The sequence below is a fragment of the Brachionichthys hirsutus genome, chromosome 7, assembly GCF_040956055.1.
Source record: "Brachionichthys hirsutus isolate HB-005 chromosome 7, CSIRO-AGI_Bhir_v1, whole genome shotgun sequence".
NCBI lineage: Eukaryota > Metazoa > Chordata > Actinopteri > Lophiiformes > Brachionichthyidae > Brachionichthys > Brachionichthys hirsutus.
Window position 1 is genome coordinate 15,337,283 of NC_090903.1, and position 26,851 is coordinate 15,364,133.

General features: G+C 58.0%; 1 protein-coding gene across 1 annotated transcript in view; it reads right to left on the reverse strand.

The window, feature by feature from the left end:
* Positions 1-3,008: 3,008 nt before the first annotated feature.
* The window catches only part of sptbn1 (spectrin, beta, non-erythrocytic 1), a 31,591-nt gene continuing 7,748 nt past the window's right edge, over positions 3,009-26,851 (reverse strand). The window contains 44 exon segments of the mRNA XM_068741160.1: positions 3,009-3,221; positions 3,376-3,418; positions 3,517-3,604; positions 3,607-3,667; positions 3,669-3,690; positions 3,768-3,964; positions 6,026-6,080; positions 6,196-6,296; positions 6,413-6,609; positions 6,682-6,766; positions 7,528-7,666; positions 7,748-7,905; positions 9,220-9,328; positions 9,390-9,766; positions 9,842-10,046; positions 10,133-10,263; positions 10,742-11,020; positions 11,123-11,212; positions 11,282-11,506; positions 11,635-11,898; positions 12,326-12,472; positions 12,552-12,642; positions 12,720-12,922; positions 13,006-13,425; positions 13,498-13,713; positions 13,793-13,913; positions 14,298-14,435; positions 14,556-14,767; positions 14,837-15,043; positions 15,161-15,241; positions 15,715-15,933; positions 16,011-16,162; positions 16,255-16,408; positions 16,492-16,698; positions 16,842-16,937; positions 17,306-17,464; positions 17,744-17,861; positions 17,950-18,137; positions 18,212-18,324; positions 18,417-18,532; positions 18,670-18,750; positions 18,925-19,016; positions 19,928-20,101; positions 20,480-20,631. Coding sequence (XP_068597261.1) covers positions 3,009-3,221; positions 3,376-3,418; positions 3,517-3,604; positions 3,607-3,667; positions 3,669-3,690; positions 3,768-3,964; positions 6,026-6,080; positions 6,196-6,296; positions 6,413-6,609; positions 6,682-6,766; positions 7,528-7,666; positions 7,748-7,905; positions 9,220-9,328; positions 9,390-9,766; positions 9,842-10,046; positions 10,133-10,263; positions 10,742-11,020; positions 11,123-11,212; positions 11,282-11,506; positions 11,635-11,898; positions 12,326-12,472; positions 12,552-12,642; positions 12,720-12,922; positions 13,006-13,425; positions 13,498-13,713; positions 13,793-13,913; positions 14,298-14,435; positions 14,556-14,767; positions 14,837-15,043; positions 15,161-15,241; positions 15,715-15,933; positions 16,011-16,162; positions 16,255-16,408; positions 16,492-16,698; positions 16,842-16,937; positions 17,306-17,464; positions 17,744-17,861; positions 17,950-18,137; positions 18,212-18,324; positions 18,417-18,532; positions 18,670-18,750; positions 18,925-19,016; positions 19,928-20,101; positions 20,480-20,631 — 6,896 coding nt within the window.

Here is a 26,851-nt window from a genome sequence, read left to right on the forward strand (position 1 = left end):
GCTGGCTCGGACGGGACGTCCCACCTGGATCAGGACTCACCGCAGGTCCTCCTGAGAGGTGGAGACGTCTTCATCGGTTCTTCTTCTCTGGATGCGACGGAGACAAAAACTGTGAAATACGGGTGATTGATGAGGGCTGAGTAATCAGATTACAGTACTCAGTAATCCAGGTGAAACGGAGTTTAGGCCGTCTGGCTCCACCTTAAACGCATCTTCATCATCATCATCATCATCATCGTCATCCTCAGAATTTCTCCCGGTTCCTCCGCCTGATTAGAGATTATAATCCTTTAGATCTAACCCCCCACCGGATGGATCACCGGATGGATCACCGGCGGCCGGAGGCACCGCGACAGAGACGCGGACGATCCCCGCAGATGATGCTCCCCCAGCGGGCAGCGGAGAGGCGACAGTCCTGATTCCCCGCGGGCGGAGAGCATCCTTCCGCTGCAGCTCGGCGGCTCCGCCCGCCCCCCGGCGGCCAGCCGGGCGGACGCCGCTTAGAGCCGACCTTAGCTGCCCGGTGACCGGAGACCGGAGACCCTCACCGACCACCGACCCCTCTCCGGGACGTCTCGTCGCTGCTTTTCCGTCCGACGAACACAAACGTCAAATTAAAAAAAGGGTTAGAAGTAGCTTCCGCTGACGGGCCTACCAAAATAAAAGCCCCCGTGGGCAAATCGTGTAATCAATAAATCTGGACCCGTGGGATGACGTCTTCACCTTCATCATCAACCGCACGTGTGCTGACTCACGCGGCGTGGGTCTGGTTACCATGACTACAGGACCGGACCGTCAAAGGTTGCTGGTTGAAAACCAAACCGCTTGACTTCCCTCTGGACGTCATTTAACGTTTATCATTGAACAGTTCCCCTTAAATATTGAACCGGATCAGTTTAATCTCAAATATTTCACATGTTCTTCAGAGAAACTGCGAAACCAGCTGCTGGATTTTATTTTGAAGGTCAAATCGCTACACTTCCGTGTTGAGTGTGGACAGATCAAAAGACGCCCCGTCGGAGAGACAACACCCGACTGCGATGCCGCGAAGGATTATGGGACTATGTGTTTTCATTAAACATTAAAAATACAAATCCCAGCAGCAGACCTCCGGCCAGCGGCGTCATTGAACTGATCAGACTAGTTTAAAGCATCTGAAGGAGGAGACTAGTTTAGAGCCCCGCCCCCAGCGGCCTGAACGTCACCGCCTACTGTCACGTCAGAGAGGACGCGGTGGGACCGTGGGTTCTCCTAGTCAGACGTGGGTTCTCGTCGGCCGACGTGGGTTCTCCTCGGCCGACGTGGGTTCTCCTAGTCAGACGTGGGTTCTCCTCGGCCGACGTGGGTTCTCCTCGGCCGACGTGGGTTCTCCTAGTCAGACGTGGGTTCTCCTCGTCTGATGTGGGTTCTCCTCGGCCGACGTGGGTTCTCCTAGTCAGACGTGGGTTCTCCTCGGCCGACGTGGGTTCTCCTAGTCAGACGTGGGTTCTCCTCGGCCGACGTGGGTTCTCCTAGTCAGACGTGGGTTCTCGTCGGCTGACGTGGGTTCTCCTCGGCTGACGTGGGTTCTCCTCGGCCGACGTGGGTTCCGGCGGACGTTCTGCCACGCAGGACAAACCAAACGGAGTCCGGAGGCTGCGTTTCAAAGCTTTTTAATGGCTTCTTGCACAGATGTAACAGACGGGGGGGGGGGGACAAGTCTAGCACCGCCCCCACATCACACCAAACCCCGCCCACGCCAACCGTGGCATCGCCGATTGTGCAACAGGAAGAAACATCTCGTTACTATGGTTACAGTGACAGGAATGCACGCTATATTTATTTGGCAGAAAATGAAGCAAGAAGAAAATAGAACAGGGAAGCGTCTCGGGAAGAAGCTCCCAGTGAACATTCCGGTTCCCTAAGCTCCACCCACCCAGGCCGCCAGGTGTGGAGAATCAAGCACCCCCACCTCTCACTCCTCTGGGCTGATTGGCTGTTGGCTTCCCTTCCCTGACAGGAAGGTCATCAGTGACAGAATCTCAACTCGCCTGTTCCCAGACGTCCAGAACCTGGACCGAGGTGGTTCTGATCAGAATCTGGACCGAGGTGCTTCTGATCAGAAACTGGACCGAGGTGGTTCTGATCAGAATCTGGACCGAGGTGGTTCTGATCCGGGTCAAATAAAAACTTTTCGCTGATTCCCGAAACCTCTTTAATTTAATAAATCCCCAAATTCGTCACTGAGGACAATCCGTCCGGGAGGGGAACGCCAACGTGGGGGGGGGACGGGACGGGACCGTTCTGGCCCAACAGCACCGCCTCCAGGGAAAACAGAAAGGCAGAAAATCAAAGTGTCTCCTCCCGTCTCCGTCAGTGGACAGGTGGTTAGTCGGGCGGAGACAGGTGAGCTCAGACGATGCTCGTTAGTATCCTAGCAACGGGCAAAACCAAACACGGTTAGTTATTCACAAGTTCTACAAACGGGAATCCTCTCATGACAAAACTCCTGCCAGGAGGAGGAGGAGGAAGAGGAGGAGGAACCGCTCCTTCCTGCTCCTCCACAAGTCTTTGTCGTTTTCACCGCCTCCCTGCAGCACCTCGAAAACGACAGGAGCGGCCCGAGGAGGCGAGGCCTCGGAAAACGACAGGAGCGGCCCGGAGGAGAGGAGACAGGAGGACAGACCGGGAGGAGGAGGAGAGAAGGATGTCCTGCTCCTCACCAGGAGGCGCGGCGCTCCGAGCCGGACGGGATGGCTGGGAGGCACGGAGAAGGCGAGTTTTAGCTCGGAGCGACGTGATGACGTCACGCTTTGAGAGGAGCAGGAGGAGGAGGAGGAGGAGGAGGGGGAGGAGGAGGCTGTTTGGGGCTGCAGGAATCTTTGAAGCAATCTTTTTTGCTGACGCCTCCCTGCTGGAGTCAACAGGAAGTGACCATTTCAGCTATGACCGAATGTTTGGTGATGAGGAGGCGCAACCCCAAACAGCGCCGCGGGGAGGATGAGGAGGAGGAGGAAGAGGAGGAGCATCTATTTCTTTTTGCTGAACAGGCTGAAGCGTTTCTCCTTGTCTTTGTCTCGTCTGCCGGGGCTGGACTCGGCCGGCGAGGCGACGGAGGCGGGCAGCGTCTGAGCGCGTGCGGCCGGGGGCGGGGCCGGCGTGCTCTGGCTGCCGGGCGTGACCTCGGACTTTTCGGCCGACATGGCAGCCGAGATGGTCGAGATCCACGCGTTCATCTCCTCCTGGGGGAGGCAGGTGGAGGAGAGAGGGAGGGGTTAGAACTAACGCAGCCTCTGATTGGTCGTCCCACTGACCAATAGCGACAGATCAATAATCAGAATAAGATCCGATGGACACGGCGTCGACGTCTAAAGACAGAAATCATCTTTTACTCACGTCGTCTTTGGCCTGGAAGAGATACTCGTTCCCGTCGGTAATCCTGTGGTCAGAGGAAGAGGTATCCGGTTACACCTGCAGTCCGTCGGAGGCCCCCCCCCCCCGCCCCGCCCCCCCGGACGGTCTCAGACTGCGTCTCACTTCAGCTTGAAGACGTGCTTCTTCTTCTTGTAGTCCACGGCCACCTCGCACAGCGCCTCCTTCAGGCCGACGGGGACCTCGCTGTGTAGGGGACCCCCTGGGCGGCGCTCTTCTGGTCCTTGTAGAACCCCATCTCCGGCTGGTTGATCACGGCAGTACACATGGTGCCATGACCTGCAGAGACGTCGCGTAGGAAAGTCACGAAAACAGACGCGCCGGTGGGTTTATTTTTCGGCGGTTCCGCTTCCCACCTGCTTGAAGCCTTCTTGTTATGCCCCTCCCACTCGTGCTTGCGGTGCAGGAAGCCCTCCAGCTGGGACGTCGGAGCGTCTTGCTGGGTTTTGGCCGGCAGCGTTGCCGCCTGGCTGGCCTTGCCCTTGCGAGATTCCCCCGGAGACCCCGTGGGGCTGGGCTCGCCGTTCACCGCCTCGCCCCCTTCCACGTTGTCCTGGAGACAGATGTGAGGATGAGTCCGGGGGGGGGGGGGGGGGGGGGGCTGAGAAAGATGCATCGTTCTCGCATTCACACGAAGCTTCGCCACACGCAGAAGCCAGGTCGGGATTAGCAGAGCAGAACCGCGGGTTCTAGAAGCACCTAGAACACGGGATGCTTCCCAGTTCATCCCAAACATTGGATTTGATTGGAGCTTCATTTTTCCTTCTCTTAAATATTCTGGATTTAAATTCTAAAGCCAAAGGTTCTGAGCGGTTCTGAGCGAGTCCAGGTCCGACTGACCAAAACCAATAAAACCAATCAGGTCTGAAGATCCAGACGCCACAAAGAACCGATCCCCCCCTGGAGACTCTGGCCTCAGCAGGAATGTTTTTGGGCTCGGCGCCGGGTCGCGGCACCGATCGGGTCGGCACACAGAGAGCGTGAGCGGGAACCCGGTCCGGTCATGCATCGATCACGGGTTTCAGGACATGCATGGAAATCACCCCAGAGGAAGAAAACAATCCAAACAATCAATGAAATTGTTTGAAGCTGCATTATTGGTGAGAGGGAACGTGATTGGTCGAGGATCAAAACACCACACCCACTGCAACCAGACGCGGTTTACCCGGTTACCGAGCTCCTCGAGGGCCGGATGACCCGGATGACCCGGATGCTGGACCAGTCCTGGGAACTTTCAGAGCCCGCCGGTGGGCTGGGACAGAACCCAACCTAAAATAGTTCTGGTGTCGTCAGTGATGACCGTTCCTGGGAGCTCTTATTGAACACGGATCAGTTCCTGGATCAGTTCCCGACGAAGGAGGAAATTCAACAAGGACTTCCTGGATACGATACATGATCGGGTGTCCCCGATCCTCCCGTTCCAATGAAACTTAAATATGTCTGACGCACATTTATTGGTAGCCTTGGTTGGGTCTACCTGGAGACTGTTTCCTGATTGGCTGAGTCTGACTGAGGGTGGAGCTGATTGGTGTGACCACGAGGCTTCCCGCTGTGTGGACCGGTAGTGGGTTTATCTCTTACTGGTTCTGTGATGGGTCTCAGAACTGAGCTGGTTTTAATTCAAGACACTTAAAGAACCGACAAAGAAAACAAGACATGACAGAAATAAGACATTTTATCGTGAACAGGATGGACTACAAACATGAAACTCAACGTGGATGATGATGATGATGATGAAGAGGATGACAGCATGCAACAAAAAGAATAGAGAACCAGACTGGGTTCACTGGGAACGAGCGTTAAAGAGAGAAGAAGAACAAAAGGAATAAACCGGGACGGACGCTTCCACGTAGGAGAGGTCAACTTTACATAAAGAAATTAATATTTTTGTTTTGCAGCGACTAAATGGGTGAAGTTTTTAGTTTTTATTATTTGACGATTGAACATTCAGATTTTTGTCCGACTATCACTTTTATATTTTTTTGTTCTTACTTTAGGGAATTATTTTCTTCTGAAACAATGAATTATTAAATGCATTAACGGTTTAAAGATTGTCATTGAAAAATATTTGGATAACTTTGTTGATGCTTTATAATCGGGTTATTTTATGGGGACAGTAAATCTCTACGCCGACGACGACGCCTTTTACATCTCGGAGGTGAATGTTCCGTTTGCTGCTGATCCCCTCAGATCTTATTCCTTAGTTTATAAAAGACGACGCAAATGAGCAGACATTAGGAGGAGGAGGAGGAGGGAGACGGCAGGGTCGAGCTGAGGAAGAGAAGGAAGAAAGGAGGAAGGCGGGAATGATAGACGCACAGATGAACGGCTGCTTTCTGGTCCCAGACCAACCTCGTTGTCTCAAACAGAATGTGATCATCCATTCAACAAAGAACTAACAGGAACGAGGGTTCCTGAAGGCATCTTCTTCTCTCCTTCGGTTTACGCGAATAAAACAGAATCAGGAGTCTAAACACGGGGCTATTATCGTTAGCTGGTGCGCTAACAGCACAGTCTGCGCTGCGCCGCTGGTGCGCGTCAGGGCGCGGCGGTGGGCCGGCGGCTCCGCAGGGTGCCGCTGTATTTCTGGTAGGGCGGGCGAGCGGTAACTAACCCTGGGAGACTCCGGGTCGGACGGCAGCCCGTTCTGGGACGGCGGCTCCCCCTCCCTGAAACAGACACACACCTGTCAGCACACACTAGTACGCGTGTGTGTACCACGGTACGATCATGTACACGTACGTGACGCTCATGATGCCGTTGTTTCCACGCAGACAGACTGACCTGAGCTGAGCTGCAGCGTCACCTGGCTGAGCTTCGGTGGGCGGGGCTTGTCTCTTCTTTGCTTCTTCCTCTAGCGCTCTTCTCACTTCCAACAACTCCATCTGGACACGGAGAAAAAGAGGAGCACAGACTGGTTCTGATGGTTCTGACGGTCTGGATCAAGTCAACACGGCTGCCTCCCGCTTCAGGCCAGAGAGCGAGCGCTCTAGCGCCTCACCGTGGTCAACCTCTCCAGAGCGGCGAAGCGCTCCTCCCAGGTGGCGGCGGACTTCTCAAAGGCCTCGTGGCGCTTGATGAGCTTCTCCACCTCGTCCACATTCTGGCCGATCTCCCTGCTGGACAGGTACGGCTCCTGACCCAGCAGCCACGCCTCGGCCACGCCCGCATCCCGGGAGAACTGGTGCACCTCCAGGACTGAGCGCACACGCGACAGAAGATGGAGTCAGCTCACCAGGAACGGGGAACCTGTTTGACGGCACGCCTTACCTAGTCTAAGCCACTCCCATCTGTCCTCCCACTTGTCAATCATGTCTTTCCTCTTGTCCGTCAACTGCAGCAACTTCTCTTTGATCTGAAAGGAGACGCTCTCATTTTAGCTGGAAGTCATGTGATCCCTCCTACTTTCCATGGGTTACGTTCCAGACCCGCCCGCGAATTAGGAGTTTCTATTCTGGGTACAAGCTGTAATAAAACTGGAGCGGGTTCTGGAGCGGGTTCTGGAGCCGGTCCTGAAGCGGGTTTTGGAGCCGGTTCTGGAATCGGTCCTAGAACCGGTTCAGGAGCTGGTCCTGGAACCGGTCCTGGAGCCGGTCCTGGAGCGGGTTCTGGAACCGGTCCTGGAGCCGGTCCTGAGGCCGGTCCTGGAACCGGTCCTGAAGCGGGTCCTGGAACCGGTCCTGGAACCGGTTCTGGAATCGGTCCTAGAATCGGTTCTGGAACTGGTTCAGGAGCCGGTCCTGGAGCGGGTCCTGGAGCCGGTTCTGGAGCCGGTCCCGGAGCCGGTCCGGAAGCGGGTCCTGGAGCCGGTCCTGAAGCGGGTCCTGGAGCGGGTTCTGGAGCCGGTCCTAGAATCGGTTCTGGAACTGGTTCAGGAGCCGGTCCTGAAGCGGGTCCTGGAACCGGTCCTGGAACTGGTTCTGGAATCGGTTCTGGAACTGGTTCAGGAGCCGGTCCTGAAGCGGGTCCTGGAGCGGGTTCTGGAGCCGGTCCTGGAGCGGGTCCTAGAGCTGGTTCTGGAGCCGGTCCCGGAGCCGGTCCTGAAGCGGGTCCTGGAGCCGGTCCTGGAGCCGGTCCTGAAGCGGGTCCTGGAGCGGGTTCTGGAGCGGTTCTCACCTCGTCGGAGGCGTAGTGCTTCCGGGCCAGCAGGGCCTTGCCCAGCTCGATGCAGGCGGTGAAGCTGTCGTTGCGGGCGTCGATCTCCGCCTTGATGCCCTGGTGGTTGTTCATCAGCAGCTCCACCGACGACACGTCCCTGAAGACCAGCAGAGACACCGTAAGGGGACGCAGCTCACACCCGTCCCGAGCGTCTGCTGGACTCAGACAGGAACCGGACCTGGGGTTCTCCTGGGCCTCGATCAGGCGGATGACGTCCTCCATCCACAGCATCAGGTCGCGCACCATGCTGAAGAAGCGGAACTTGTCTCCAGTGTCCACCAGTCTCACCCGGCGGCCCTCCGCTGCCTCCAGCAGGTTCTTCCAGGCCTCAAGAACCTGAGGCGGAGGCGAGACAAAGACAGGAGAGCTCAGCACCAAAGCCCGGAGGCGGCTCAGAACCGAAAATCAGAATCTTCATGTCTAAAAAGAAAACGAGAAAAAGCTTCATTCCAGTCTTCAGAATCAGGAGACGAAGACCTCCGCTGAGCCAGCGGTCCCAGGACAGTCCGCCCCTCATGTGGACCTCCTGGACCATGGTCCAAATCACCACCAGAATCTAAAGGATCACATCCTGGCCCTGAATCATGGACCCCGATGTGGTACCGCGGTTCCTTTAAGAACCGTTGAGTTACCGATCGGCGGGAACAGAACCCAAACCCTGCTGGTCTCAGGTCAGCGCTGGGCCCGCTGACGGCCCGCATCCTGCCCTAACATCTGTCCTCCAATCGGTGACCCGATCAACAACCACGAGCGTCACGTCAGTGAGTCGACCCAGACGGAGGCTCCAGCGCTCACACAGCCAGAACCGGGTCTGGGCCGGCTTCGTCCCCGTGACGTCGGCGTTTTACAGGGGGCGTGGCCGTGGGCGTGGCCGCTGCTCGCTTTCCATGATCGATAACCGACCAACAGCCGACTGAAGGATCGTTTTCCTCGAGGACACGCGGCAGCAGACGAACGCCAGCAAAAACCCGTGGCACTTGTTCTCGGGTTAGGGTTAGCCCAGGCGGGTGGAGTTTACAACTCACCGGCACTAATGCAGAAAGCTGTCAATCAGGTTCCTGACCCCCCCCCCCCCCCCCAGTGAAACAAACCCTACGAGTATTTGCAGGCCGCCACCGCCACCGGTCCCGGAACGGACAGCAGCACGAACAGAACTAAAATGCTGGACGGCAACATTTTAGAGAAGAAACTGCAGCCAAAATGAAGACTGATGCAAAGCCAGTGTCTGCGGTGAACGGAGGCTCACCTCTCCCTGTCTCTTCTGGGGGGGGCGGGGGCGGGGGGGGGGGGCGACATAAGGGATGGTCAAAACAGCGGCATCAAACTCACTCATCGTCTGTCGGCGGCGGCGCCGACGTCAAAGTCCGTTAGACCCCCCCCCCCGATATAAAGGTGTCACCACCCGGTCAAATTCACCTGGTCTACGCACCCAACCCCCCCAGACAGAGGCTCCACCCCCCCAAAGGGACGGGAGGGCGGTCTCTCCAGGTGGAACTGATGAAGAGGAGAGCTCTGCTAGCTTTTAGCTAACAGTAGCTGAACCGTTTTCTCAGTTCAGTGAGGAAGAGGAGGAGGAGTTAACCTGAGACGACCTCTCGGACGATCCGGAGGTCAAGCTGAGCTAAACGCGGGACGGGGCGCCGGACCCACCTCTCCCTCTCTCTTCTGAATGTCTTCGGCTTTGTCTCCGGCGTAGGCCGACTGCAGGCGGACGGCGTCCTCCTGAAGCTGCCGCACCTGAAAGCCGAGAGGGGACGATCTGAAACGCCGACCAGGTGAAACACCCGAGCCCCGCCCCCCCCCGCCGGCGCCGTCTCCACCTGCGTGCCCAGCGCGCCTGGATGTCGTGCTCGAAGGTGGTGTGCATCCTCTGCAGGGTCTCCACCGTGTTCTGGTCCCGGCCCAGCTCCTCCGGGAGCTTCTTGTGCTTGTCCAGGATCCGGCTCAGGACCTCCTTGGCGTCGTGGTAGAACTTGTGGAGCTCGTAGGAGGCGGCGAGGATCTGCGTCCGGGTGTCGATGAGCTCCAGGAGGTCGGCCCAGGCCTCGTTCAGGCCGTCCTTCCACTCGGCGACGGTGGCGGCGTCGCCGTGGCCGCCGTTGATCAGGCCGTCCGCCTGCCGGTTGACGCCGTCCACACGCTCCTGGCCGATGTTCCCGGTGTCGCGGGCGAATTCCCTGAAACGCTCCTGCAGCATCTGGAGAAGCAGCGATCAGTAAGACACGCCCCCCGGGCTAGGGGGGGCGTGTCTACCACGGCCCCTCCCACTCACCGTGACGTGCTCGTAGTCCTGGCCCAGCTCGTGGGAGCCGGCCACCACCTCCCGCTCGGCGATCCACTGCTCCAGGTCGTCCACCTCCCGGTTGAGCTGGAAGAGGCGGAGCCTCTCGTCCAGCTTCCCCCGCCGCTCCTCGGACAAGTCCTTCAGGCCGGCGTACAGCTTGTCCACCTGAGACTGACGCATCCCGATGCGCTCGCTGGACGCGGAGGACAGAGGGAGAGGACGTTTTAGCGCCGCCGTCCTCGCCTTCTGATTGGCTTGTGTTTCCGCCCCGCCCCTCACCCATCAGGGTGCTCCGCCCCCACCAGGCCCCGGCTGGTGCTGGACAGCTGGTGGACGGCGTCGGCGTAGTCCTCCACCGCCTGCTCCAGGATCTGGTGCTTCTTCAGCATCGCCACGGAGCTCTGCTCGTCCTGCGGGAGACGGGTCGGTTAGAGGACGCCCAGAAAGACGGACGTCCAGAGAGACGGACTGAGAAGACCCGAAACGGAGTTTATTACTGACTCCATTCTGGATCCGATCCGGATGAAATTCGGTGGTGAGATAGAGACCCCCCCCCCCCGACATGATTCCATAATAACATTGGCCAACCTCGGCCTCCTCCTCTGACATCATGACCTCTGACCTCACCTTGGCCTCCTCCTCCTGACATCACGACCTCCGACCTCACCTTGGCCTCCTCCTCTGACCTCACCTCGGCCTCCTCCTCTGACATCATGACCTCTGACCTCACCTTAGCCTTCTCCTCTGACATCATGACCTCTGACCTCACCTTGGCCTTCTCCTCTGACATCACGACCTCTGACCTCACCTCGGCCTCCTCCTCCTGACATCCCGACCTCTGACCTCACCTTGGCCTCCTCCTCCTGACATCCCGACCTCTGACCTCACCTTGGCCTTCTCCTCTGACATCATGTACAGTTCCTGTTCGCTCATCCAGGCCTCGGCCTCGGCGGCGTCGAAGTAGTACTGCTGGGCCTTGTGGGCCTCGCCGAGGCGGGCGTGGCGCTTCTCCGTCTCCTTCCTGATTCGCTCCCACAGCGACCGGAACTCGTGGAGCCGCTGGCGGATCAGCGCGTCCTGCGGGCCGTCGTCCCGCAGGACGCGCTGGCTGCGCTCGAAGATGTCGTCGTAGCGCGGCTGGTGGCCCTGGACCTCCTTCTGCAGCGTCTGGGGGGACGGGGACGGGGACGGGGACGGGGACGGGGACGGGCGTTAGCTGCTGGGGGGGCCCACCTGGAGGCGAGCAGGTGAAGGTGCGCGACGGCCCACCTGGTTCTTCTTGATGAGCAGCTGCACGGTCTGGAGGTTGTGTCCGTGGTCGGTGGACGAGGCGAGCGGCATCCGCTCCTCCACCCAGAGCTGCAGGGACAGACGGCGGCGTTAGAACCCGGCCCCGCCCCCGCCCCCGCCGGCCCCGCCCCCACTCACAATCTCGTCCTCCACGTCCCTGTTGAACTGGTGGATCTCGCGGGACACCATGAGGTTGTCCCGTCTCTTCTGCAGCGGCGCCTGGAGGACCTGGAACTTGTCCTCCACCCGGATCCTCTGGACGTCCACCTCCTCGGAGCCTTTGCCCTCCTGGCTGAGCGCCTGCGACTGTTGCTGCAGCTCCTCCACCTCCCTCTGACGCACGTCCACCTGGCTCTCCAGGATCTGCAGGAGACGCAGACCACGCGAATGAACTGCAGTACTTCCTGCGGTAGTACCCAGCCTGCGTACTACTGCAGTACTTCCTGCGGTAGTACCCAGCCTGCGTACTACTACTGCGTCCTCGTCCTCACCTGCTGCTTCTTGAGCAGGATGTTGACGGACGTCAGGTCTTTGCCGTAGTCGTCGGACTGCAGCTGTCCGTCCAGGCCCACCAGCCACTTGTCCAGGTCGGCGCAGCTCTGGGTGAAGAGCTCCGCCTTGTTGGCGTCAAACAGACACTTGGCCTTTGTCTGGGTGGTCGACTCCAGCTCCGCCCACATCGTCTTCAGGGACGCCAGCTTCTCCTTGACCATGGTCTCCGTCTCCGGTTTCTCTGCCATCAGCGTCTGCCCGTCCTGAAAGACAGTTGCTGGACTGAGGACACGCCCTTAGCACACGCCCTTAGCACACGCCCTTAGCACACACCCCTTAGGACACGCCCTGAGGACACGCCCTGAGGACACGCCCTTAGCACACGCCCTTAGCACACACCCCTTAGGACACGCCATGAGGACACTCCCTTAGGACACGCCCTTAGCACACGCCCTTAGCACACGCCCTTAGCACATGCCCTTAGCACACACCCTTAGCACACGCCCTTAGCACACGCCCTTAGGACACGCCCTTAGGACACGCCCTGAGCACACGCCCTTAGGACACGCCCTTAGGACACGCCCTGAGCACACGCCCTGAGGACACGCCCTGAGGACACGCCCTTAGCACACACCCTGAGGACACGCCCTGAGGACACGCCCGCGGGTGTCCACCCCGTCCCCCCTTCACCTGGTCGATCTTGTCCAGCCACCCCTTGTTGGACTGCAGCTCGGCCATGAAGGCCTGGTGCTTCAGCCACTTGCTGTGGAGGTTCCTGGCCTCGTCGTACGTCATGTCCTGAGCCGTCAGCATCTTCTCGTTGATCCACAGAGACAGCTGGGGGGACACGCGGACAGCGTTACCACCCGGCGGGGACACACCCACCTGCACCCCGGGTCCTCTGGACCGTCCTGACCTCCTGGCAGTCCTGGAGGAACCTCTGCAGGTCTCTGTTGTCCTTCAGCCTCACTAGCAGGTCGCTGGCCGCTGCTCGGTTCGTCTTGTGTCTGCAGGACAGAAAGGGGGACGTTCAGGACGGAGCTTCAGAACCAGCGCCAGGCCCGAACGCGGCGAGACCCGCTACCTCTGGTCGATGGAGTCCAGCTTCTCTTGGATGCGCTCGCCGTTGACGTTGCCGTCCGTGACCAGGCGCCGGCCGTTGTCCACCACGCCGTTGATCTTGTCCTCGTTGGCGTCCCTGGTGGTCATGAAGTCCTCCTGCTTCTTGATGGCGGCCTCGGCGCCCTCCAGAGTGGTGGGCATCTCGGTGTGGGCCAGGACGTACTCCTGACGCAAACGGAGACGAGAAGGTGCAATGACGACCCCCGGTCACTAGGGCGTCCACCTGAGCCCCCTGACCGCGGCGTCACCTGGTTGTTGAGGAAGGCCTCGGCCTGCTTGGTGTCCCGGAGGAACAGCTGGTAGGCGTGGGACTGGGACAGCAGCTTCTGCCGGTTCTCCCACATCTTGTGGAGCTCGTTCCAGCCGGTGTCGAGCGCCTGCAGCCGCTGCCGCAGGAACATGTGCTGGGCGTCCGTCTGTCCCCGCGTCACCGTCTCGCCCATGTCCCGCATCTTCTGGTAGTCCTCCTGGTAGTTGCGGACCTCGTTCTTGATGCCCTCGTGCTGCGCCAGCAGCTTCTCGGCCTCGGCCAGCGTGTTGGGCATGTCTTCGGAGGCGATGGCGGTCTGCGTCCGGGACAGCCAGGACTGGAAGTCGTCCAGCTGGCGGAGGAACTGCTGCAGCTTGCTGGCCTCGCCCAGGGACTCCTCCCGGGTCCTCATGGTGTCCTGGAGACAGAGCTGGTTTCAGGCACGGGACGTTTGAGGCGTGGCCCAAAAGCAGATCGGAGCCCACTCCACCTTCATCTCGTCCCAGACGTGGGAGATCTCAGCCAGGCGGCCCTTGATGGCCTCAGACTGGTCCGGGTGTTCGGAACCCAGGCGGTCCGCCTCTTTTCCCAGGTCCCCCAGCTTGTCTTCGATGGCGGCGAGGTCGCGCTCCATCCCCGTCAGCTTCCTCTGCAGCGCCATGACGCCGGCCAGGTCGTTGCCCAGCTCCTGGGTGGACTCGATCACCTGAGGGGGGGGGGGGCAGAGGCAGCTAACGGACCCGTCTCCGGGGGGGGCGCTTCACGCCGGGCTGGCCGGGACCCACCTTGGTCTTCTCTTTGATCCAGGACTTGGTCTCGTTACACTCCAGGTGGTAGTTCTGGACGCCCAGCGCCGAGTTCAGGCCGTCTTTCTTCTGATCCACCAGATCTCTGAACTGACTCCACCTGGTCACAAAGACAAAGACCGGACCTGAAGCAGGTGCTAGAACCGAGCCGGGCCAGAACCGAGCCGGGTCAGAACCAGGCTGGGTCAGAACCAGGCTGGGTCAGAACCAACCCGGGCCAGAACCAACCCGTGTGTCAGAACCAGGCCGGGTCAGAACCGAGGCGGGTCAGAACCGACCTGGGTCAGAACCGAGCCGTGTCAGAACTGAGCCGTGTCAGAACCGAGCCGGGTCAGAACCGGGCCGGGTCAGAACCGGGCTGGGTCAGAACCGAGGTGGTTCAGAACCGACCTGGGTCAGAACCGAGCCGTGTCAGAACCGGGCCGTGTCAGAACTAACCCGGGTCAGAACCGGGCTGGATCCGGGATAATCCCAGCTGGATTACCTGGTGTTCAGCTTGTCCTGCCGGGATTTGATCTCCTTCTCGCTGGGGTGTCCGCTGTGGATCAGTTGCCGGGAGATCTGGTTCACCACGGCGACCCGGGAAGCCTGGCTGTTCATCTCCGGCTCCAAACTCTCGAACCTGGACGGAGACGGAAGCGTTTCGGAATACGTTTAAATCCCGACGTCATCGACGGCGTTCCGGGGCTTCTGCTCCCGGGAGGTTCCCCCGGCCTCCGCTAGCGGTCCCCCGGAACCTCACCGGTGCTGGATCACCTCCAGGTCCTCCAGCTTCTCGGGGATCTCCATGGCGTTCAGCCACTGCTCCTTGTCGCCGATCCACACCTCGCAGGCGTCGGCCTCGCTGGACATCCTGTAGAGCGCCAGGGCGTCCTGCAGCGCCTGCTTCCTGAGCCGGGTCAGCTCCACCACCTCCTTGTAGCGCTCCTCGATGCCCGCCAGCCGGCTCTGGACCTGGGAACGCAGGGCCGTCACGACCCGGAGCGGAGGCGGGGCGCGGGGCGGGGCGGGGCGGGGCCTCACCTCCTCCGAGGCGGCGTCCGCCGCCGGCAGCAGGCGGGCCTGCTCGTGCAGCGCGTCGAGGACCGGCCGGTAGCTGCCGATCTCCTCGCCCACGTCTTTGTGCTTCTTCACCAGCGCCTGCGTGGAGAACTCGTCGTGGCCGACGTCCACGCTGGAGACGATCCGGAGGACGTCCAGCATCCAGGTGTCGACGTCGTCCGCGTCGGCCTGCGGGGCGGGAAGCAGCCGGTGAACACGCCGGACCCAAGACACCCGGTCGGGGTCGGGTTCCCCCCCCCCCCCCCCCCGACCCCCCGACCCGGCGGCGAGTCGACCAGCGCTCACCTGGAACTGGTGCTGGTTGCAGGCTTCCTGCAGACGAGCCTTACGGACCGCGGAGAGCCGCTCCAGAGCCGCCCACTGCTCCTGCAGGGAGGAGGGGTTAGAGGAGGAGTGAGAGGAGGAGTGAGAGGAGGAGTTAGAGGAGGAGTGAGAGGAGGAGTGAGAGGAGGAGTGAGAGGAGGAGTGAGAGGAGGAGTTAGAGGAGGAGTGAGAGGAGGAGTGAGAGGAGGAGTGAGAGGAGGAGTGAGAGGAGGCGTGAGAGGAGGAGTAAGAGGAGGAGTGAGAGGAGGAGTGAGAGGAGGAGTGAGAGGAGGCGTGAGAGGAGGCGTGAGAGGAGGCGTGAGAGGAGGCGTGAGAGGAGGCGTGAGAGGAGGCGTGAGAGGAGGCGTGAGAGGAGGAGTAAGAGGAGGAGTGAGAGGAGGAGTGAGAGGAGGCGTCGCACAAATGACCCATGTGACCAAAATACTGACTCACGAGTAAAAGGTTCCTCTTAATTAAATTAATTTGTGAACCCCGGTCCCGGGCTGAGGCGACCCCGGTCCCGGACCGAGGCGTACCTGAATGTCCTGAATACGTTCTTGGATCTTTTCGGCTCCAAAGTGGTCGTTGGCCACAAGCTCCGCCCCCTGCCTGATGGTCTGCTGGAGGTGGGCGGCCCGCCCGCTCATCTCGTCCTCGAAGGCTTTGTGCTGACTCAGCAAACGCAGCGCCCCCGTCAGGTCCTTCCCGTGATCCTCGGAGGACAGGATCTGCTCCTTCTCCCTGATCCAGCCCTCCTGCGGAGACAGGCCTCTGGTTTCAGCCAATCAGAGCGCGGCTTCCTCGCTCGCCCGCCCGCCGCTACGCTACGAACCTCCTCCGCCATTTCCCAGAAGAACTTCCAGAGGCGGCGGGACTCCTCGAGGCGAGCTCGCCGCTCGGCCGCCAGCTGGCCCAGTTCCTGGTAGCAGAAGTCCATGTGGTCGACCCGATCCCGGATGATCTGAGGATCGCAGGGCTTATAGCCTGAGGAGGAGGAGGAGGAGGAAGAGGAGGAGGTGAAACAACAACAACGAAACGTGGCGACGCCCCCGTCGTGACGTCGACGAGCGCCCCACCCTCCTTGTCGACGGCGAACTTCTGAGCGTTGGCGTTGACGTTGCGGACCCGGTCGGCTTGGATGGCGATGTCGGCTTCGACCAGGGCGTGTTTCTGCAGGAGGTCCTCCACGCCCAGCAGGTGCTTCCCGTAGTCCTGAGACAGCAGCAGCATCTGCAGGGTCAAAGGTCAAAGGCGGGTTCACGGGCGCCGGTCCAGTCCCGGCGCCGCCAACGGGGGGGCCGAGGCGCCGCTACCTTCATCTCGTCCATCCAGTCCATGATGTAGAGCATCTCCTGGAAGACCCGCTGCAGGCCCAGGTTCTGCTCCAGCCGCAGCCGGCGGGCCTTCAGCAGCTCCAGCAGGTACTCCCACAGCCGGATCACGTTGTCCTTCCTCGCCGTGATCCGTTTGATGTCGTGGTAACTCTCCGCCTCCAGCTCCCTCGCCACGGCAACCACCGCCTTCAGCAGCGGAAAGGGGAGGGAGGGGTCAGAGAGCCGAATTAATCTGAAGCTAAGCGGCGTCCTTAAACGAGACGTTTGGCTCGCCGGTTCCGACTCGCCGGCTCCGACTCGCCGTGAGCCGAACCCCGAGATCAGCTGACCTGAACGCGCTCCTCGTACGCCGCGATGTCCGTTTCTATGGCTTCGTGTTTCTTAGTAGCGGCTTCAACAGCCTGGAGGTCGAATCCGAAGTTATCCTGAAGGAGAGGAAGGAAGGTCAGCGAGGAAAGGAAACAAGGAGAGGACGAGGGGACGAGGAAAGGAAAGGAAAGGAAACAAGGAGAGGAGAAGGAAAGGAAACAAGTAGAGGAGAGAGGAAAGGAAAGGAAACAAGGAGATGAGAGAGGAGGAGGAAAGGAAAGGAAACAAGGAGAGGACGAGGGGACGAGGAAAGGAGAGGAGAGAGGAGGAGGACAGGAAACAAGGAGAGGAGAGAGGAGGAGGAGGAAAGGAAAGTAAACAAGGAGAGGAGAGAGGAGAGGAGGAGGAAAGGAAAGTAAACAAGGCGGGACAATGCTGGACGGTTTTGTGTCTGTGGGCGGGGCGTCTGGGAGGTGGGCGTTACCTGGGACACCAGCCGCTGGTTCTCGCTCAGCCACGTCTCCCTCATGGCGGCTTTGCGGTCGAAGCGTCGGGCGAGCTGCTCCAGTTTCTCCTGACGAATCAGCTCCGTCCTGAGAGCCAGCTCTCTCTCGTGCTCCGCCTTCTCCAGACGCTCCCACGCCTGAAACAAGCGCACACCCTCCAAGTCAAAGAAAGGAAGCGTGGCGGCGACTGGTCCGTTCCGTCCCGGCGGGCGGTGACATCACAGCGGGCGGTGACGTCACACGGCGGGCGGTGACGTCACACGGCGGGCGATGACATCACAGCGGGCGGTGACGTCACACGGCGGGCGGTGACGTCACACGGCGGGCGATGACATCACAGCGGGCGGTGACGTCACACAGCGGGCGGTGACGTCACACGGCGGGCGGTGACATCACACGGCGGGCGGTGGCGTCACCTTGTTGATGTCGGCGATGAGCTTCCCCTCCCGGGGGGCGTACACCTTCTGGTTGTTGGCTCGCATCTTGCTCTGGACGGTGAACAGAAGAACCTCCAGGTTCCCCTTCTCCGTGAACCTAACACACATCACAGGCGCCCCGTCACGCCGCGTTGCTGGTGGGCGGAGCTACCCAGCCAGCATGCACACGCGCGCACGGGACTGACTTTGGCGGTTTCTCCGCCGTCCTGTAGGCGTTGAAGGCCTGCAGCTGCTGCTGGACCCCCACCAGGCAGTTGGAGAACTTCCTGTTGTTGAGGATGATGATGGTCTGCTCGATCCACTCCAGCAGGTCCGACGCCAGAGACTCGTACTTCTCGATCATCCTCTCCGTCTCGATGGCGTTGTCCAGGACCTGGATGGGCGGACGAGGAGTTTTAGAAAGGAGGCGGGCCCAGCGGGTCCTGAAGGACCAAAAAGGGGCGGTACCTTCCCGATCCGCTTCCCCTCCACCTTCAGGGCCTTCATCTTGGAGAAGTAGTGGTAGTAGGTGACCACGTAGGTGATGATGGACTTCTCATCGGGATGGTCCACGCTGATGTCTGCACGCACACACACACACACACACACACACACACACACACACTCAGGCTGCACACTCTAACACAATGTGTGTGTGTGTGTGACCTCTGACCTTCGGGATCCAGCAGCCTGGTGAGCCCCAGGTGCTGCTCCGCCAGGTTGAAGGCGTTCTGCAGGTTGTGGTGTGCGTTTGATTTCTTCAGCTTGTCAAAGTCAATCATGTCGGGTCTGAGGAGGAGAAACCAGAACCAGGTTGAAGCGGCTCCGCCCCCCTATCGGCGCCCCCCCCCCCACAACCACCTTTTACAGGCTCTGGACCGCAGACAGGAAGCCAGCCGTTGCCCCCCCCCCCACATGGGTCTCACCTGTGCTTGTGGATCAGGGCGTTGAAGGCCATCCCGTCCCTCCAGCTCGTAGTGAAGTTGTGGATGTTGACGTTCGGATACCTGCACAGGAAGCAGGAAGCAGGAAACAGGAAGTGGGCAAGTTTTATTGGTGGACTGGCATCAATCAGCAACGTTTGATCGGCGCTTTGGTTCAACAGTAAACAGAAACCAATAAAAGAATGAGTGTTGCTAGGGCTGATGGGAAATGCAGTCCGAGTGTTGGGAGCTTCTCACCCTGCAGTCTTCATCTGACACCAGAGCAGCAGAGCGTCTTTAGCAGACTTCTTCTCCTTGTTGTCCTCCGTCTCCACACTGATGTCCTGGATCTGAGACACAAACACCGAGTCAACGACCGACAGAGAGGCGTCCGGCTGCCGTCGCCCCCTGTTGGCCGGCGGAGTCACCGGACTGGATCTTCTTCTGATTAATCTGGAAAAACCTTCAAACTTAAAGAAAAATGGTAAAATAATCTTCTACTTTTTAATAAAAAATAAAAAATAAAACTGGCGAAAGCTTACAAAACTGTAACGTTCCAATACAATCTTTACATTGAATTAAAAATCCAAGAATCGTTTCTGCTTTTTGTCCTCCTGAGCTTCCGTAGGAACCAGTCCCTCGTCCTCCAGACTTTCCTTAAACGGCCTCACAAAGCGATCCACAGCTCCGCCCCTCACCTTCATTGGTGGACACCCCCCCCCTCAGGTCCAGTGAGACAGAAGACTGAACCACATCTGGACCACAAGCAGCAACAGCAGCCGGTCCCCCCCGCAGGATTTAAAACCACTAAAGACAGTCCTTTAATCCGCGTGGCTTATAGAACACAAATCCGGCTCACCCAGTTCCCCGACTGTCCTTGGTGATGACATCATCACCCGGGTGATTTAAAGCGTCGCCTCTGAGGCCGAATGGGAACGGTTCTGACTGACAACTCGTCTGGAGCGCCTCAGGGTTCTGTCATCGGACCACAGCAGCTCGTTAGGATTTAAAGCACTAAATGTAATTTAGCCATCCAATGACGGTCTGCCACCGTAACCCGGGGCAACGTGATCACAGGAGACCCAGACCACCTGCGAATAAGGCCCGTTGGGACCTGGTACAGATGTGAGCCCTTACAGCGAGGACACATCAGAGATCCCGTCGCCCCAGACCCCATTCAGAAGTGGTCTGGACCACAAAGAAGGGTCTCCTGATTTCCATAGACGTCCGATGATTGGTCCTTCATGTCCGCTCTCCTTACCTGTAACCGAAGGATGATGGTCCAGATGAGGCCGAGGGTCAGGCGGTGGTTCCCGTCCACGATGTCGTGGGAGCCCATGTTCTCCAGGTGGACCCTCTGCTCCTTCAGGAACTGCAGAGCCTTGTCCACGTTCTCCAGACAGTGGATCCGCATGCGGCCCTTGGTGGGTTTGGGCTGGAACGAAAACGCAGCCCAATTTTATTGGCACAGAAGAATTTCATTCTTCTTCTCACTTCAATAATCAATAACAGAACAACAATAACGGCGACGCAGGTCTGGCTCGGTAACGTCGGGTTCACGTTTGCTGGTTCTGGTTGGATCCCGGTGTTGATCCAGGAAGTCTTTCTGACTTTCTGTCCCTACGGAGACTATTTTCCCAAATCAGGGGGCGCTCTCTTGAAACGTGATCCTTGGATTCTGTGGTTCCGGCGTTTCAGAGTTCTGAACGGTTCTGCTGCAGGATGAGCTCACGGACACGAGACCCGGTCCACATTCTTCAGCCTCGTTTTGGCTCCGCGTGAACCCTGAACGTTACCAAACGGCGCCACCCACCAGCCTCTCCCCCGACAGGACCTCCAGCAGCTTGATGAGCATGCGTCCGTCCCTCAGGTCCATGTAGAGGTCCGTGATCCTGCAGGAGACTCTGGACAGGTGAGAGTTCACCCACTTGATGAAGGTCTTCTTCTGCACCGCCTCTCGCTCATCTGGACCGGACACAGAGACACACGGGTCAGAAACGCGCGGAACCGAAGGAGGAACCCCTCAGAGGAACCAGACGCGGATCTGACCCGAGACCAGATCTGATCCCAGACCAGGGTGTCTGGAATCAGAGATGAAACAAAGATGGATGACCGGTAGCAGAAAGCGTTGCTTGAAAAAGGCTACATCGTACAAGAAAACGCACACACACACACACTCACACACACATGCACACACACACACCCACACACACACTCACTCACGCACACACACGGGAGGGAATCAGCTACGGTCTGTGCGTGTGAAGACTTTTTTTAGATAAACATTTTGTGTTATCTCCGTCTTCACGTTTCCTTCTACATGTTCTGCACACATGAATTCATCTGGATTGTGTGTGTGTGTGTGTGTGTGCGCATTGGGGCTTCCCCTTCCTGTGCCTAAAAAGAAGCAGATGCTCCCAGCAGGAAAACACCCGAACACCAACAGGAAAAAAAGGCTGGCTTACACCCATGAAGCCTGCTGTGTGTGTGTGCGTGTGTGGGTGTGCGTGTGTGGGTGTGCGTGTGGGCGTGTGCGTGTGGGCGTGTGCGTGCGTATAAAATACGGGCGCCCTCTTTCAATCTGGAGACTTCCCCTCAGTTTCGTTCACCAGGTTTAGAACACGACGACTGAGCAGATCGCTGATGCTAGCAGAGACGCTAGCAGAGACGCTAGCAGAGACGCTAGCAGAGATGCTAGCAAAGACGCTATCACGGCGGCGGGACAAGTCATCACACCGCACGGCAACAACAAGCAAGCTGTCGTCTGATTGGTCGGAAGAGACCGGAGGCTTCGAGGCCTCGGCCAGGACAGAAGAGTCGCAAACGTTCATCACCTGATCGTTCGCTCAGGTGTTTGATTCAGCATTCTACACACACACACACACACACACACACACACACACACACACACACACACACACACACACACACACACACACACACACACACACACACACACACACCACAGTAAGCAGAGCTCAAAGTCAACAGCTTCAGTTTCCTCTAAATGTTGAATTAACAGGAGAGAGAGAGAGAGACAGAGCGAGAGACAGACAGAGAGAGAGAGACAGAGAGCGATAGAGAGACAGAGAGCGAGAGAGAGAGAGAGAGAGAACTACTTCATTATTGATGAGTCCTAACCTTCACCTGAGGACACACAGAGAGAGGCGTGGCCTAGTTCGTCTCCACTGGGACAAAAATAAAATAAAATCAATGACTCTGTCCAACCCCCCCCCCCCCCCCCCACACACACACACATACACCCCCCCCCCCCCCCCCGCCGCACAAACAATGGAGAAAAGAATGTACATCCTGGAAATGTGCGTCATTTTTCAAACCATCAACTATCGTAAATGATCACAGGAAGTTGGGATGACAGCACAGACACACCCACACCCACACCCACACACACACACACCCACACCCACCCACACACCTAAACACACACACACACACACACCCACACCCACACACACACCTAAACACACACACACACACACACACACACCCACACCCACACCCACACCCACACACACACACACACGTAAACACCCACACCCACACCCACACACACACACACACACACCCACACCCACACACACACCTAAACACACACACACACACACACACACACACACACACGCACTAAAACAAGCACTGATTGCGGAGGAGGATGCTGATTTAACGCAAATAAGTTCTTTGTTTGTCTTAAACTAAAAATAGTTTATAACCGGGTAATGCGCCCGGACCGCCGACAGTTCTGGGCAGCACCACCTGCTGGTGTGGGGAGGCATGACCCATCCTGCCGGTTGGAGGTGGACTGTTGTCCCTGCGGTGTCTTTTGTCCTCTGAGACAGACCGGTCAGCCGCCGGCGTGCGCTGACCGGTCCGTCTCTCTGAGGATGATGATGATGAAGATGAAGGAATCATGTGACTCCGTGAAAGGAGACATGATGACCTCTTAAGTGAGGAAGAGGACGAAGACTGGGGTGAGAATGTTGGACGGGGTGAGCATAATCAAACATCTGTTTCTACTCACGCACACACGCACACGCGCACACACACACACAAACACACACACACACACGCACACACACACTCAGGCCTCTGTTCAGTCTCCCATGTCTGCGTGTTTCCAAATCTAACCCAGTTTGAGGATCACATGACACACACACACACACACACACACACACACACACACACACACACGATCATATGACCTTATCAAAATACACACTTTCAGTTTTGTATTGCAGCATTCCTGAAATCCCACCGGAGGAGCAGTGAAAACACTTCAGGCTAACAGAGTAGTATCTGTGAGTACTACAGGCTAACAGTAGTATCTGTGAGTACTACAGGCTAACAGTAGTATCTGCGAGTACTACAGGCTAACAGTAGTATCTGTGAGTACTACAGGCTAACAGAGTAGTATCTGTGAGTACTACAGGCTAACAGTAGTATCTGTGAGTACTACAGGCTAACAGTAGTATCTGTGAGTACTAAAGGCTAACAGAGTAGTATCTGTGAGTACTACAAGCTAACAGAGTAGTATCTGCGAGTACTACAGGCTAACTGAACGTTTCTTCTTGCCGTTGTTGGGTTTGTACTTTTATTGAACATTTTTAAACATTCCCTGCAGAGGATTCTCTGTTTTAAATCGGATTCTCGCTGCTGGAATCAGAGGACAGAGTGGATTGGCTGATGTCTCAGAGACATCTAGCAGGCAGCTAGCACATTAGCACGTTAGCTCCTCCTCCTCCTCCTCCTCCTCAGATCCAGACGCTTCACTTCCTGCATGAACCAAACGTTCTGCAGAAAAGCTCTTCAGCGCAACGGCGGTCGCCCAATCACAGGACACAATACCGCGTCTGTGGAGGCCGCAGCCAATCGGTGCTCCAGGAAGACCAGGACGTGTCCAACATGTCCCCTCTGCAGGAGGAACAGAGGAGCATTGAGCTGCTGATCATCAGACTTGGGTGCTCCATCACTGGAACCATTGAGACGCCGAACCCTGAAACGCACGTCACGCTGGGACACAACGCACGCGGGCGCTGGGACACAACGCACGTCACGCTGGGACACAACGCACGCGGGCGCTGGGACACAACGCACGTCACGCTGGGACACAACGCGCGCGGGCGCTGGGACACAACGCACGTCACGCTGGGACACAACGCACGCGGGCGCTGGGACACAACGCACGTCACGCTGGGACACAACGCGCGCGGACGCTGGGACAAAACGCACGTCACGCTGGGACACAACGCGCGCGGACGCTGGGACAAACCATTTGTCCTCAGGATATCTGTCAATGTCTACAGATTCTGATGAACTCTGGGTCTGGATGGATCCGAGGTCAAGGATGGGTTTATTAAAGGTGGGGGGAGGGGTGGAGGCGTGACACCGCCCCCTGCAGGTTGCCGTGACACCGCAGGCTCTCGATATAACCTGGACTTTGTCCTTTCACTGGGTTTATTTGACGACTTCTCTTGGTTGTAACTTGAGAAGGTTTTATTGTTGCAGGACGAGGTCGCCCATGGCGACAGTGACATGACGCAAGAACGTCCTTGAGGGAAAAAGCAGCCTGATAGAGAGGCCACGCCCACATTCCACAGCCCAGAGCCGTTTCTCTTCACCGGACGGGCCCCCCCCCCCCCCCCCCCCACACACACACACACACACACACACACACTTCGGGGTACTGCAGGAACCCCGTCCTCCCGCACCCTCCTGTCCTCTTCCTCCCCCTCCTCATCAGCAAACTAAATGGAGTCCTCCTCTTCGTCACAGACCTGCTATCTTCATCACGTTTCACTGTAGGACGACTGAAATTCCACATTGCTGAGAAAAGCAACTTGATGCTTCGATGCTAATGAAACTGCATCATAGCGCCACAGATATTCACCATCATCATCATGTTCCTCAGGGGTCAGAGGTCAGAATGAGAAGCATTTGAACGTCACACACACACACACCTATAGGATCTATAAACAATGTGATCGTGATCGGTCGTACGAGTGGAATGGTTGAGGTGTGAACTTAGCGTGACGCTGCTTTAGTGCTAAGCTAATGTTAGCGAGGCGTTTTGGTTTTTACTGCTGTTTGTCTGTCTGTTAGCGACATGACGCTAAAAGGTACGCACGGATCTTCAAAACATTTCCAGGGAATGTTGGGAACGTTAGCAGGAACAGAGTCCTCCACCCACCATGAAATCACGCAGATGATTAGCCTCGATGCTAACAGCCTCAATGCTACAGGTTTATCAGCTAACATTAGCATGGCGCTACCAAAGAAGTGAAAAGCTGGACGACAACAAAACTCTGGAGCCAAACCAAGAAAACATGAGAGGAGGAGGCAGGGGGAGGAGGCGGGACAGGAGGAGGGGGAGGAGCCGGGACAGCAGGACGCCAGCGTCGCTGACTCAGGTCTGAAGATGGATAACAATCAATAAGACCTGAAGTGGCTGAAACTCAAACTTCCCTCCTCAGGTCAATAAGGGTGAGATTATCATCCAGTTATCAGGTCCAGATGATGATGATGAAGCAGGACGAGCCGGCTGAAGCGTCCCTTTAATTTGACTAAAAGGATGAAGGGCGGGGGGCGGACGCTGAAACTAATGAAACATGGATGATGAAGGAGGAGAAAGGGGAGACGAGGAGGGAGGACTAAGGTGTGGATGAACGCCAGGCAGAAAGACCCCCCCTCTCATCCAAACACTCCTAAAACAAGACCAGTGATTGGCTGGATCCAGAAAACACAAGAGGGGGATGATGGGAAATCCAATCAATTATTGACGACAATGCATAATTCAAACATAAACAGAGGTGAAGCCACACCCACCCAAAAACAGCTGACGGCGGACCAATCACAGCCCGCCGCCACATTCAGCCTGCTGGGATGTGAACCAGCACTCTGATTGGACGAGGTCCCCCTGAGCATCACATGACTTTAGTCACCTGATTGGAGGTGAGGGTCTGATGTCTGGTGCAGGTGCATAAGCCCACCTGATTGGTCCAGAGTGAGACGTGAGATTTAAAAGGTGAACTCAGAACCTCTCATCTCTGGACGTCCCTCTGTGGACACTAGTTTTGTCTCGGGTGCTGAAACCTCCGACCACTAGATGGCGGTAATCTCTCCTAAGTCCAACAGAACCACCCAGATCAGAAGGACGGCGGAATCGCGGTGCCGTCGGACGTGACAGTGGGCGGTCCCCGAGCGCCGCGGCTATCAGCCGACCCCCGTTATCGGGAGCGGGGCGGGGCGGGGCGGGGCGTCGGCACCGCTCGCTGAGATAAGGCCGGACCTTTGAATGATTAATAAACACGTTCCGACTGCAACCAGCAAAGTTGATCCAAGTTGTGATCGTGATATTTATTGATCAGGTGGAGAGAAGCTTCGTCAGCCGCTGGTTCCGACACCTGAACCGGGCCGGAACGAATCGTCTAGACCCGTTCCGGGACCGTCGGCGTTCCCTCTCGGGACAGATTCCCTACCTTGGAGCTGCTTGAACCGCCCCTCCAGCTGGTTGTAGTTGAACGCAGCCTGACCCGAGAATCCAGGGCCGGGGCTCGGACCCCGGCCGGGTCCGGCCTGAGACGGGCCGTGGCCCGACGGGGAAGGGGACAGGGGGTAATCCAGAGTCGGGGACAGAGGCCCGGCGAGGCCGCCGCTGGCGCTCTGGAGCTCCATGATTCAGAGGAGACGAGTCCCGAGACGCATCGACTCGGGACTCCAGGTCCGGTCCGGTTCCAGAGACGAGCCCAGATCCAGCAGGACAGAACAAGAGCCCGGAAGAATAAAAGGAGGGAAACCCCAGACGAACGAGGGGACGCTCCGGAGACACCTCAGTCTTCACTCCATCCGTCCATCTGGCGGCGTCTTCACGTGTCCCACCGTCCCCGTCCTCTCTGGAATCCACCCATCCTCCGGTCGCACAATGAAAAGGTGGAGCGGAGGGGGAGAGAGAGGGAGAGAGAGAGCGCTCAGGAAACGGAGGGGGGGGAGGAGGGAGGTAGAGAATGAGAGGTTTGTCCTCCAGCGTGGAGCAGACACTGAAAACACCTTTCAGACAGAGGGGGAGGGGCCCCAGCAGGAGCTGCTGCTCCTCCCAGCAGCCAATCACGGCCCTCGCTCAGAGGAGTGACGTCATCAGCTGGCTAGCGTAGCGGGAGGAGGGCGAGAGAGA